This window comes from Theropithecus gelada, chromosome 17, assembly GCF_003255815.1.
Source record: "Theropithecus gelada isolate Dixy chromosome 17, Tgel_1.0, whole genome shotgun sequence".
NCBI lineage: Eukaryota > Metazoa > Chordata > Mammalia > Primates > Cercopithecidae > Theropithecus > Theropithecus gelada.
This window is the reverse complement of record NC_037685.1, coordinates 63,535,633-63,549,153: the sequence shown is the minus strand read 5'-3', so window position 1 is coordinate 63,549,153 and position 13,521 is coordinate 63,535,633. Positions and strand designations below refer to the sequence as shown.

The window sequence follows — 13,521 nt, the reverse complement described above, 5'->3', positions numbered from 1 at the left end:
CACTGGCTTTAAATTTGTCCCATGTGCAAAATCCTGATAAACATGGCAACTCCTCTTCACATTTTTCTAATGTAAGGAATGCCTGTCTGAAACGCTTGCTGCCCCATATTCTGAAATCTGGTCAAGTGTTCCAGGGTAAATAGCTTACATTTCCTCTTCTCCTTCAGCCATCTGTTAGAAGAAATATTTGAAACTGTTCTTACAGACCATTGCCTGGACTTCTGATGGTTCTCTGATGTAGTGAAAGTACAAACCCATAAAGTTAAAGTCAACAGAATCTATCAAACACATTCTCCCACAATAAAATTTTCTAGGGCCTACTCTGTCTCTGAAACATCATTGGATACCTCTCCCTAGGATCCCTGAAGTCCTGGAAACTTCCACATTAATGTACCTGAATTCTGAATCTAACAAGGAAGGAAGGCAAGCTCTGAGAGCCTGGATGAAGGATCCAGGTGGGATGCATTTATGAAGCTCCCAAAACAAAGTGTGTACTGTGGTCAGTTGATGCTCAGTAAATAGGTATTAAATAGTGCTTGCCTCGCTTCTCTGATACTGTTGCATGTTGGAGCAATAACTAAGAAAAATTAATGCTTAGGTAGTAAGATTTGCAGTATAATCCAGCACTGAAAGGTAAGTAAAGATGTTCTTATGGAAAAGCCCATTCCCATTGTTCCTCCAAGCCTAGAAGATGCAACCTTTTCAGCTCAAAGAAAAAGAAGGCATTCTCTTATTCACGTAGCTGGCAGTTCTGTGACAGAACAATGTTGAAAGGAATGTGATGAATGGCATCTATCAAATGAAAGACATTAGTATGAAAAAAAATGAGGTTAAGTTGTGTATTATTTTGTTCCACAAATGCCATTCACGTTTCCAGGAAGTGGTTGCTTGCTAAATCTTCTGCACTGGGGTAGTGTGCAAATGGTGGATGGCTCCCAGAAGGCACCACATTAAGAAGAATTATAAATGTTTAAATGTTTTAAAAAGAGGACTAACAGAAATGCTAGGGTACAAATAAATTTGGAAAATCACAATACATATGTTTTTGGACAGACTTACTTCTGTATTTTTTAAGTGATAAATATCAAGATATATTGCATTTTTTAAAAGTTCTATTTGAAGGTAAATACCATGGACGAAGATCATTATTTGTTCATTTAAATCTGATCTGAAACTTCTCAAAATATACCTACATGATGCCATGTGGGTATCTCATGCCACACAAACTAAACTTACGAAGAATTAAATCTTACTCTAAACCACAAGTATTTAAGAAGAAACTGGCTAATTAATAATCAGGGCATCTCACTCATCAAACGAGGAAATGTGTTTGAAGGTGCTGGGCAAACTACAAAGCACCAGATACATGTAAGGTTGAGTACCAGTAGCAGAACCTGCACAAAAAGCTTATATCTGTGTCTATCAGTCTACAGAACAGCCACGAACATAGTAAAATGTCATTTCTCATTAGCCCAAACTCACATCTGACACCAGTTCACTGTTAATATCACATAAGACTCAGAAATACGGAAGTTACTAATAAGATGATTAGAACATATGTAACCTATTTGACTCCTTAAACTGTACCCAAAAGTAAACTACTGAGTCGTGGGTATTAAAATGTTTTGAAACAGCTGTCTGTTTAGGATAGGATAGGAGAATCTTTGCATGTTATATCAGTTGAAACCTCTAAATATTGGCAACTTTCTCAAATGTCTGAGCTGTTCTCAGATTGTAAAATTATCCAGGTCATCTCTTCTTGCCTGCTGTTTGCCTTTCTATTTCAATTCTTGTTGGCAACTTCATCAAGCAGCATGCGAGAGCAGGCAAAGAAGTAAAAATTTATCTTTGTGCTGCCAGTCCTGTACATGATTTTATGGTGGAGCAGGCCAGAGCTATCAAGTAAATGAGACACCTGAATTATAGATAGATTTCCATTATCCCTGGAAATATTCTCGCTGATCTCACTGCTAAAGACAATTAGTGAATTTGCTACTGTTTCCTAAACAGAAAAACAATACATCAGGGAAACCTCAACAAGGCAAGCAAACTACCATTCCAAAAGAAGTAAACATCACTCATGCTTTTTGATTTATTTTGAAACTAGAGAAAATATACCTTAAACACTCCTAACAGAAGAAATGTGCCTTTTTACTATAATCCTATTTTGTGAATGTCTGTATACATTTAATCAAATGATCACAGTGTACAGAACTGTCTATGTATTGCTTGCAATAATGATGGAAAAGACTTGTGAACACTTAAGGTCTTTCAAACAGACCTATGTGAGGGGATGGTGCTCTCCAGCACGTGTGTGTGTGCGTGTGTGTGTGTGTGTGTGTGTGTGAGACACACAGAGAGAGAAACAGAGAGACAAAGAGCAGGGAGGGAACGAAAGAGGGTGAAGAAGGCTAAGACCTGGCAGAGACATCAGCCAACAAAAATAAAAATGGAAGTACCTATAAAGCACTAAGTTCCTCACAGTGTTCTTTATCCTTTGGTCCTTTGAGTGATTAAAACAAACAATGCAATTATCAGCTGGACTGGGGGAAGGGTTTATGGAGCTTACTACCATCCTGGCTTTGAGCAAATCCCTATCTCAAGTCCTGTTTGTTTCTTTTTTTGTTTTTTTTTTCATTGAAAATGTGCATGCTACTTAAACTCACAGGGTTATTGGAAAGAGTGAAGATAATAAACAGAGTGGTCATATGGCCTCCTTTGCTGAGGGCAGTCCCAGTTTGCGCCCAGTGTCTCAGCATAATTATTAACTTTCACTCTCAAAAGTGTCACAGTTTGGAAAAACAATTTTGTCATTGCCCTCTATATAAATCATGGAGCATAGTACTTGATACAGAGTGGCAGTTATTGTTATTCAAGAACTGTCCACACATTTGAATGGGGGAAAAAAAAACCCTCTGATTTGTCTTAATCATAAGCCCAGGGATAGATCCTTTCTATTTAGAGAGCATGGATGTTGGTTTGGGGTTTTATTTCTCCTTAGAGCTGTAAACTGCCTTAGCAGAAGTGACCCCATGGCCTTAGAGAGGGTGTGGACGGGACACTGGAGTAAGTCTCCTTCTAATTGCCTGGAGCAGTGCTGGTACTTCCTCTATTTAAAGAACCCAATTAAATATGCCTGTACTTGATCTATACCCCTTTGCTGGATTTAGGCAACTCAGTTAACCTTCTTAGTTTTCCACTTCTTTCAACCAAGTCTATATAGAGGTTAAAACTAAAATTAATTTTGAGATTTTCTTAAGCCTTTCTCACAGTGTCCTTCAGGTACACTTGCGACATAAATGGGCATCAATAAACCCTGCTCTGCAGAGAATCTGAGATGTTTTCCATCCTCACTTGCACATGACTTTTCTCTTTGGCCCCAGAGCTAACCCCATACTAACCAGCATTTCTGTGTTGAACAGATCCTGTCCTTATCACTACAACTTAACTCACTACAACATACCTGAAAAATGCTGAATCTGATGCTCCTAATTGATGCAAGACTTTTCTAGAGCAACATTAGACATTTCACAATGCACACCAACCCCTTCCTACTGCAGAGAGATTGTTCGGTTCCCCAGAGCAGTTCATTTGTCAACGAAATTCTAAACACGTGAAAGAGTTAAAAGGGCATTCAAAAGTTTCCCTCAATGGTGTATAGCAAGATTTGCCATATGTTATAGGAAGGATTCACACTGCCCTGAAAAGAGCAAGGTGTTGAACAGATTCTGAATGTACCTTCATTCACTGGGCCCTGTGTGTTCATCAGGCATCCTGGGGTGGACAGAGACACAAGGAAGCCCTTTAGAGATTTCAGATTAGTGTGGGGGCTCACACACCAGCTCTATGAAGTGGTATACAGCAAGCCCTTCTTTCCTGGGAAATAGCTTGAACTATCTACTCTAAACTTGTTCTACAGCAAACCTAAGAGGCCAACATGAGTTTCTGCCACTAAGAAAATTCCCAGACCAACTCCCATGCTGCTAGAAAGGATGCGCTTAGGGTAAGTAGGGATATTCTAATAGTAAGTGAGGTGGAAAGTCAAAGTAGTCGAGGCGTAAAGTTAAAAAGTAAATCTGGGAGAAAAAAAAACCAGCCCAAAATAACCAACTAATTTTGACATTTATTCATGTAGTTCTCTTCTCTAGAGTGTAGCAAGTGTTGATTACTCATAAAATAACCCACTTTGGATGCCAAGGCTAAGGGAAGCCATGGTCTACGTCCGATTTGAAGTGGATTTAGAAGGGAGGAGAGCATTAGAATACATGAATATTATTTTAATGTTTACTGGGCATTTACAATGTGCTAGGTATTGTGCTAAGTGCTTTATATCTTAATACCTCATTTACTCCTATGAGGTACCCATTATTTTGGCCTACATTTTACAGATGAGGAAACTGAGAGGGTGATTACTTAACTGTCCGAAGCCATGCAAGTGCAGGAGCAGGAGATCTGAACCAAGCCCATTTGGCCTTGCCATTTTTACATTCTAGGTAAGTGTGGCCTTATTAGGAGACTGACGGGTGTACAGGCATCCAAGGGGATAGGAAAGCCTCAACATTCAGGTCTACATAGGACATGTTATTTCCAGACATCAAGGCCATTTTAATTCCCACCTCCATTCAAATGAAAGGGCAGCCTGACAGAGTACACGTGCCAATGAAGAGGAGACTACCAGAATGAACATCGAATGAAAGCTAGTACACCTCACTAGCCAGTGACTGATCTGTGTATTGGCTTGTGAATTGTTTGGAGGGGACTAATACATACATAATTACATTTTCCCCACAATGTGCCATTAAAAAAAATATGGAAACCTTTACCTGGAAACGCTTATGGAATTACCTTTCTTCTAACACCTTGCAAAACAGCCATCCATAGTTATAGAGTTTGTTTTATTGCTTTTTAATTGCTGCACTTTTGTAAATAAGCACCACCATATAATTAAGGGGCTGAGACTTCATTCAGGTATGTGGGCGGACATCCTCGCCTCTCAAACTTGTGAGGCCAGGCATGCGCATGCAGGTGCGTGCAGGTGCAATTAGCCGCTTGCCCCATGGTGCATCCTCTCAGCCAAGGTTACACTATGCTGAGCCTTAGGGCTTCTGTTTCTACTCTGTCTTCTACACAGACAAATTCCTTTCTCTCTTTGCTGCTCAAAATATGTAAAACTTAGCAAGGAGAACTATGCTAGGTTGTAAGCAGGTTAGTGTTGTAACAAGCTTAAAGAAGATAAACAAAGTATATTTCCTCTTCCTCTTTTAAGAAAGGACTGAAAAACATTCTTCCCCTCAAAAGAATGCTGCAAAGCCACCAACTTCACTACTCTGAAATAAAAAAATTAACACAGCGGGCAGGGACTGTGTCTTATTCACCTCATGTAGCCCCACAGCCTGGCACATAGTAGGTATTCCATAAATATTTGCTGAATGAATTGGAAGAATTCAAAATTGTATCACAGATATTCTCAAAGTAGAAATGAACAGTCATTTTGAATCATTTCCTGATGTATGTATGTGGGGACAGGAGTTTAGGAAGGGTGTAGAGAACATATACTTTATCTAGAGTGATTTGAAAATAGACAAGGGGAGAGAGATTTTTAAAAGAAATCCCATTGGCCTCAGTATTGTCACAACATAATTTTCTATTTAATGGGGCAATGACAAAAATGGATGGAGGAAAATAGTCTGGTCTTGGAATAATCAAATATGTTTAAAAACCACATACTGATGTCAAACTCAAAAGTGAGTTTTTTCAGATATTGGAAAACTGTTCCACGAAGAACCCTGCATGTCAAATTCTTTTCATTAATCAAAGAGCAGCTAGACAAAGGAAGATTCATCCTTGAGTGTAAAGGATTATACAAATAATGAATCTAAGCTAAATGATTTATAGCTATGACAAATAAAGAATGGTGTTTAGGCAACAGTATTACTCCCAAATGGCTTCCCACTTGTAGAAAAACAGCTTCAGACAAGCCCCATAGTGTATACAGTGGTGCAAAATGACCTGGAAAAAATGGTTTCTATGGATATCATTTAGAGATGCACATCCCTGAATACCTTAAGGCTGAAGGTACTTTAAGCTCTCTTCCTCAAAGCAATTACAGCACCGGTTCTCCTGCCCAGGTTTTGTTTACATAAGAACAATCTTGGCCACCGGTCATTTGTGTAGGAGACAATTAATCACTAGCTCTTTGAGCACAGGTAGGTTAATCAGTATGCACATAACACAATATTAAAATTTTCATGGGAAAAATTTTTTATTTAAAACAATAAAGGATCAGTAATACCTGCTGGTCTTTTATCCAAAGCAACTACAAAGGCTGTTAGTGAAATAGAGAAGACTTTGTTTTTAAAATGTTCGGAAAATACAAGGCATCGTTGATCACCTGAAGGCCTCATTTTAATTTGATTCCAGATCCACGACGGCTTAGAGGCTGTCTTTTTGAAACAGCGTATTGCTAAAATCCTTATGTAGGTCAGAAATGGAACTTCAGAAGCCATCATATTCTGCTATCCTAATAAATAATTAGGGTCAAAACCTCACTTGTTTATGTTTCAAAAAAGTACATTATTTGGACTACAGCAAACATTGGGATTTTAAAAAATTCGAATATTAAATGGCATTCAGAACATCATCCACATGGACGAGGGAGAGATCAAATAAATCTGCAGATGCCTCTATATACAAAAAGGATGTCTTAGGTTTTGGACTATTAAGTACTTTTCCTTCTTCAGACAATACCCTAAAAAAGCAATTACAAAGTACTCTGAAACCCTGCCACACCCCTTTGATTAAATCACACTTCACAAAATATTTAGAGAAAGCATGAACAAATCAAATAAACATCAAGGCAGGAAATGCAGCCAGGAATGCCTGATCCTGAGCTCCCCCAGAGTCTGAAGGGCTGCCTCACTTGAAAATTTAATCAAACACAATCTACTGTAATTCCATTGCAGCCTTTGCACTTAAGGAAAGCTAGTTCAGTCTCTGACATTTTGATTTTCACAGCAGATGGAAGCAAAAAAAGAAAGAAAGAAAGAAAGAAAGAAAGAAAGAAAAAAAGAAAGAAAGAAAGAAAGAGAAAGAAAGAAAAGAAAAGAAAAGAAAAAAAGAAAAACTTCCGCGGCTCACAAACATATGTGTCCAGTTGAGATTTTCTTTCTCCAGCCTTATGCAACATCCAGCAAACAAACAAACAAAAAGGTTATTTTCTAGTACTCACTATTACTCCAGGATTTCAGTAAATATTTGATACTGATCTCAAAGAAGCCCGAATCCTGCTGGCTGGCCATGTCTGCGGCATACAAAGAGGCTGGGAGGACGGGCAGCTGCCGGGAGCAGGTACCGGGCGTGATGCGCCTGTCACAGGTTGTGATGTCAGCGCGGGGTCAGGCGCCGAGAGGCAGCTCTGCGGATTCACCTCCGGCTCCGGCCGGGAGTCCTCATCTAAAGGACACCGCCGAGCAGAGAGAGAGATGCTCGGCCGCTCCTCCTCCTCCGGGTCCAGGACTTGCTTCTTATTTGCTGGGCGCTGATCTCCCTGCAGCCCTCGGAGGCGGCGGCCGCGCTGCTTTCATTTCGGGGCTGTCATCACCAGCAACGCCGGCTGCCGGCCGCCCACCAGCTCGGCTCCAGTCAGGTATGGAACCGAGGAAGACCCCACCTGAACTGGGATCGGCTTTCTCGTGGGAGGGAGGGTTTCTAGGCCGGCCTCCCTGACGCGATGCAGGCAGCCTCCGGCCCGCACGGCCGCCGCGGGGCTGAGGGATGGGCCAGGAGCGCCGCCCCCTGCCCCTGCCCCCTGTCTCAACCTGAGTCTCGGCTCAGCCTCCGCCTAGGCTGCCGGAGGAATTTTCCCAGCTTCGGTGGATCCTCTCTCCTCAGCAAGGTTTCCCGTGAGCGGCCCGGGTGTGCTCTGGCTGCTGCTTCCCCTTGTGTCTGTCCCTGAAATAAACACAACTGCAGCACGCTGCGGTAAGCAAAGCTGCAGCCCTGCATCTGGTTGCAGCGACGGTTTGGAACACCCCATCCGTCAGCCTCGTTGCAGTAAGGACGCTCAACAAGAGGACGCTTGTCTGGGCTTTTTCTTCCCTGCCTTCCACACGCACGGTGGAATCTGCATTTTGTACTTTTCCCTCCCAGAAATGCAGTGTTTTCAAGGGGCACCGGAGCCCGAACGTGTGCACTCTAAGGGAACAGTACAAACTGCTTAGTTGGCTTGATTTTGTAATGTCACACATTCCACAATGAATCTTATGCTCAAACCTCTCATTTCTAAGACTCACCAAGCCCAGTGAAGCTTATTTTATTATATTTGTATGAAACGGACAAGAAGCAAAGCATTGGATTCCTTCCTCTACCATGGCTTTTGATTTCACGAATTCTTGCTATCAGGTGTCCTGATATTGGTTAGCTTTGTTTCACATTATCATTTAGCTTGACCAGGGGATTAAATCAGAGTACTGTATTTTAATAAGGACAGGTTATGTTGGAGGAGGTGGGATTTGGCCAACTATCTCATAAACCACAGGATCCTTCCAAGTCCCAGTACATTCATGATTAATGTTTTCTAAAAAACAAAAAAGTAATAAACCATGTTAATAAGTATTTAACACAGCAATGTTGGGCAAACTCCCCAAATCAACACACAAACAGGACTTCCTAGATTAACAGTTCATTTTAGAAATGGAAGGGAAAGACTGCAATGTACTTTTATTTTTGTCTTAAAAATATTTTAAAAATTCAACACTAAATAAAACTTTTAGAACTATGTCCTGAAAGGCCCTAAGATACTTTATCAATTTAATTAGTTTTTCAAACTCATTACACTTACCCAAATGGCAAGCACTCAATCACTCAGATTTCCAGCTCCACTTATACACTCTATTCTGATGAAATCTCTCATCAGACTGACTTCTTTTTAATTCATGTGCATACTCAAGTTGCTGAGCTGATTTTATCACTTGTACTTTGAATGTATGGATTCTAGGTAAAATAGACCCAAAGGTTTTACCTTGAAACAATTATTATATCTGAAAATAAATTTCATACCTACGCCCATCTGATGTGGTGCTTCCTCAAGACTCAGATGGCAATGAATGAACAGGTAGGCTACACGGTACCCTGAGATTAATGATGGCAGGGGCTCTCAAGGCAGGGCGCCATGTTGGCTCCTGGCACCAGTGCTCACTAGCTTTGAGCCCCAAAATAAGCTACTAACTTTGCTAAGCCTTCATTTCCTCATCTGTAAAATGGGGTTGTACTTTCTTCCTACAGTTGCTGGAAACAATAAATAGCACTATATACAAAACGGGCTCAGCATAGTATCTTGCCCATAGTTAACACTTCATTACATTTTGGCTACATTGGTTTTTTTTTTTTTTTTTTTCTTTTTCTATGAGACAGTCTCACTCCGTCGCCCAGGCTGGAATGCAGTGGTGCAATCTCGGTTCACTGCAACCTCTGCCTCCCGGGTTCAAGCGATTCTCCTGCCTCAGCCTTCCAAGTAGCTGGGGTGACAAGCATGCACCACCATGCCTAGCTAATTTTTGTATTTTTAGTAGAGATGGGGTTTCACAGTGTTGGCCAGAGTGGTCTTGAACTCCTGACCTCAGGTGATCCGCCTGCCTTGGTCTCCCAATGTACAGACATGAGCCACTGCGCCTGGCCCATTCATTCTTACTATGAATCCTTGGTGACTCTAGAATAGAACTTTTTTTTTTAAAAAAAGCTAAATACCTTTTTTTCTTTACTCTTTATGCGGTTTAAAAGATATATTACTTTTGAACACCAGTGGTAACTATTTGGGGGGAGCAAGTTGGAGACATTTAAAATCAGTTGCAATAAGCAAACATGCTATTGTATATTGCTACTCAAATATATAGAGATTCTCTCTGTTGACTTTATTTTCTAAAAAATTTAACTGGCTTTTTAAAGTTTTCAATACTTAAATATAAAGTTTTCAGTATTTAACTACTACAAACATACTAACTTGCTGAGAATGCCACTCATATATATTTCAAGGGAAACTATCATAAAAATGTAAATGCTACTTAGAAAATAATGTTTTCAATGGCATCTAGCTTTCACTGTGAAGAGTGAATCAGCAACCAAGAGCCCAGTTTCTGTCTCTTAGAACCTGAAATCTTGTCCAGTGTATGCTTTTTTTTCATTTGAGTACCTTTAAAGAGGGCATATACTGTAAAAGAACAGAAAAGGGCTTTTGTTTTGTTGAAAGGCCTGCAAATCAAATACAATGACACCTGCTGCAAGCTGAGGTGAAACATTTATCCTTTTGTCTCCTCTCTCTCTGGGGGGCTTAAAAAAAGTAGTCAGAAGAGGCACCTGGACAGAGGTACTTTAAAATACAACAGTAAAATCTGAATGTGTCCCTGGCTTGCTAATGACTTCAGTTATGATTTAAGAGGACCTAAAGCTATCTCAGCTTTCATACCTGTAAAAAGAGGGATCCTTCCTTAAAAATTTTAGGAGAACATACAATGAATTGTCAAGCATGGAATAAGGCATAGATATTGGGGGCTGAGTGAAAGATAACAGTAATACAGGAAAAGTGGAAGGCCTCAGAAAATGGTATCAAAGAGTAGGAAAAAGGTCAGGCGCGGTGGCTCATGCCTGTAATCCCAGCACTGTAGGAGGTCGAGGCGGGCGGATCATGAGGTCAGGAGATCAAAACCATCCTGGCTAACACAGTGAAACCCCGTCTCTACTAAAAATACGAAAAAACTAGCCGGGCGAGGTGGCGGGAGCCTGTAGTCCCAGTTACTCCGGAGGCTGAGGCAGGAGAATGGCGTGAACCCAGGAGGCAGAGCTTGCAGTGAGCTGAGATTGCGCCACTGCACTCCAGCTTGGGCGACAAAGCGATACTCCATCTCAAAAAAAAAAAGAGTGGGAAAAAGTCGGAAAGTGGCCTGACACAAGTGATGACACTAAATGAATGACACCATCTACATCTGTTGAATATAAATAGTGTACTTAAAAATACATGTATTTTTATATTTAATCCTCACCTCAAACCTATGAAGTAAATACTGTTATTAGCCCCATTTTACAGATGAGAAAATTGAGGCTTAAGGAGGCATAAAATAAGGTCAAACTCATATGGTTGGTAAAATTTAGGTCTATTTTAGACCCTGAGACATTTATCATAACTTTGTTATTTTTTTTTTTAATCACAAGCAAGGTGAGAATCATGCTTACCAAGTTCTTCAGAGAAAGTTCAGGAAGAAGCTGGGCACAGTGGCTCATGCCTGTAATCCCAACACTTTGGAAGGTCAAGGCGGGTGGATCACTTGAGGTCAGGAGTTCAGGACCAGCCTGGCCAACATGGCGAAATGCCGTCTCTACTAAAAATACAAAAATTAGCTTGGCGTGGTGGCACCTGCCTGTAATCCCAGCTACCCGGGAGGCTGAGGCAGGAGAATCACTTGAACCTGGGAGGTGGAGGTTGCAGTGAGCCTAGATTGCGCCACTATACTCCAGCCTGGGCAACAGAGCAAGACTCCATCTCAAAAAAAAAAAAAAAAAAAAAGTTCAGGAAGAGATGCTAAGGTACTCCTTAACATAGCAGAGGTGCTTCAGGTCCCATTGACTCTCCCAGCCTAGTCACTGCCTTCCTGCCTGGCTTTAGCCTGGCTGATGCATTCCCTGGGGGCTGTAGCCGATTCCGAGAAACCGAGAGAAGAATGCCTTTATTTTTCACATTAATTTGATTCATTAGACAGGCTGTGATCTCTACAAGGATGCCTGACCTAGAGTGGAGGTGGGGTGATTGATGATGAAAATCTAGTCTGAACTCCACTCTCCAATTTGGCAGGCACAGAGGTGGCAATGGGCTGCTTCTACCCTGGCATGGGTCTGCATCATCCCAGGACTCAATCCAGAGGAAAGGGTGCCTATTTTTTTCCATCAAGATACCACATGGGCTGGTGGTAGCTCTGGGTGGTCAGTGGGAAGGAGGTAGGTGGTCAGAAGAAAGAAGTGACCCATTGGTCACCTATGTACCTATGTCCTAGTAAGCCGTGTGTAGCAGAGTGGGATGAGAGTGGTAAAGGATACAGGGATTATATCTCACAATCTATAGCATTTACTCTCCTCCTGCCTTGATTCTGATTATAACCATCTGTCCTGTCTCTTCCTCCAGTAGACCTGTGTCTTACTCAGCTTTGTGTTCCCTACATTTCCATAGCACACAGTAAGTCCTCATGCAATAAACATATGTTGAGCGAATAAGTGAATGAGCGAGCTTGTCATGCCTGCCTATTATCTGCTGCCTGTGGGGAAAAAAAAATGTGTAAGAAATGCAATTTTTTTGTTTTAATTCATACTTAATTTACTTTTCTTAAAAGCATTTTGGACAATTTTTTGAGGCAAAGTTGTGTGGCATTCAAAAAAAATGTGAAAACAAAGCTTTGCAAACAGTCTGGATGCATGCCAAGAGCCATTACCTAATGATTTTAAACCATCTGATGGAGTTGATTGGGTTAGGATTGGAATCCACCCCCTTTCCTTGTAGACGGATGCACGTGGGTACATATGTGTAATTACTGTCACAGAGTGACATGTACATTCATGAACAGAATATGTTAGGCAGAAAAGAAATGTTTCACTAGCATCCTGAGGAAACAAAGGAAATCACTAAATGCAAGAAAATAATTGCTTTATCAATTTTTGATCAGCAGTCTCAACTTCCAAAAAAGCATGAACTACATTATATTCCCACTATTATACATTGTATCTTAAGAACAGTTCCAAATCAAATTAAGCATCCCCTGAATTGAGATACAAAGACAACAGTTACAATCAATGGTGACAAGTATGGAAAAAGGGTTTTGTTTTTCTTTAAACAGTAGAATAAGAGGCCTTTTAGAGATAATCTAAAGGACAAAGTGTTGAGATAAATAACAAACTCCTCTTTTGACCTATTTTTGATGCACAATTTGGACAGATCTATCCTATCCTAAGAAATATTAGAGAAAAAATATGAAATGATGCCACACAATGTCCATGTGGTAAGCATCAAACACAATAATCATTCCCTTAAAAAAATCCAACCCACATATATAAATCTCCACAAAAATAGATGCAGCAAGTTTTGAAAAACATTTACTCCATGACTATCCACTGCAATTTTTTTTCAATGAATTGAAATACATTTAAATGTTTTGAATGCAATAGAACTTCATTATAGCAAAGCTTGTTGTTGTCCAGATTCAAACATAAAGAAGAAAAATCATGTCTTCCAAAATTGTTTTCATTGAAACATAGCAGCAGAACTCATTTCTTCTTCCCTACTCAGCTCCCCTGCGAAGGGGTTTTATAAGGAACCCAGAGCCAAGACAAAGCAATAGGAAGTCTAGCACAATGGGAAGCCCCTGAAGGGTTTAAGCAGAAGCGGCAGCAGGGAGTGGAGGAGAGAAAGCCTGGAATTTACCCTGCTTTCTGCTCTGCACATGGAAGGCCCCCTCCATACGTCCATTGTCACCCAAGGTGTTTTGA

At 40.7% G+C, this 13,521-nt stretch overlaps 1 protein-coding gene across 2 annotated transcripts in view; it reads right to left on the bottom strand.

The window, feature by feature from the left end:
• Positions 1 to 7,952, bottom strand: part of FRY (FRY microtubule binding protein) — a 274,104-nt gene extending 266,152 nt beyond the window's left edge. For both annotated transcript variants that reach the window (XM_025364711.1, XM_025364712.1), the window contains exon 1: positions 7,229 to 7,952. In XM_025364711.1, coding sequence (XP_025220496.1) covers positions 7,229 to 7,298 — 70 coding nt within the window. In that variant the 5' untranslated portion in view covers positions 7,299 to 7,952. The remainder of the gene's footprint in view (positions 1 to 7,228) is intronic.
• Between the last annotated feature and the right edge of the window lie 5,569 nt (positions 7,953 to 13,521).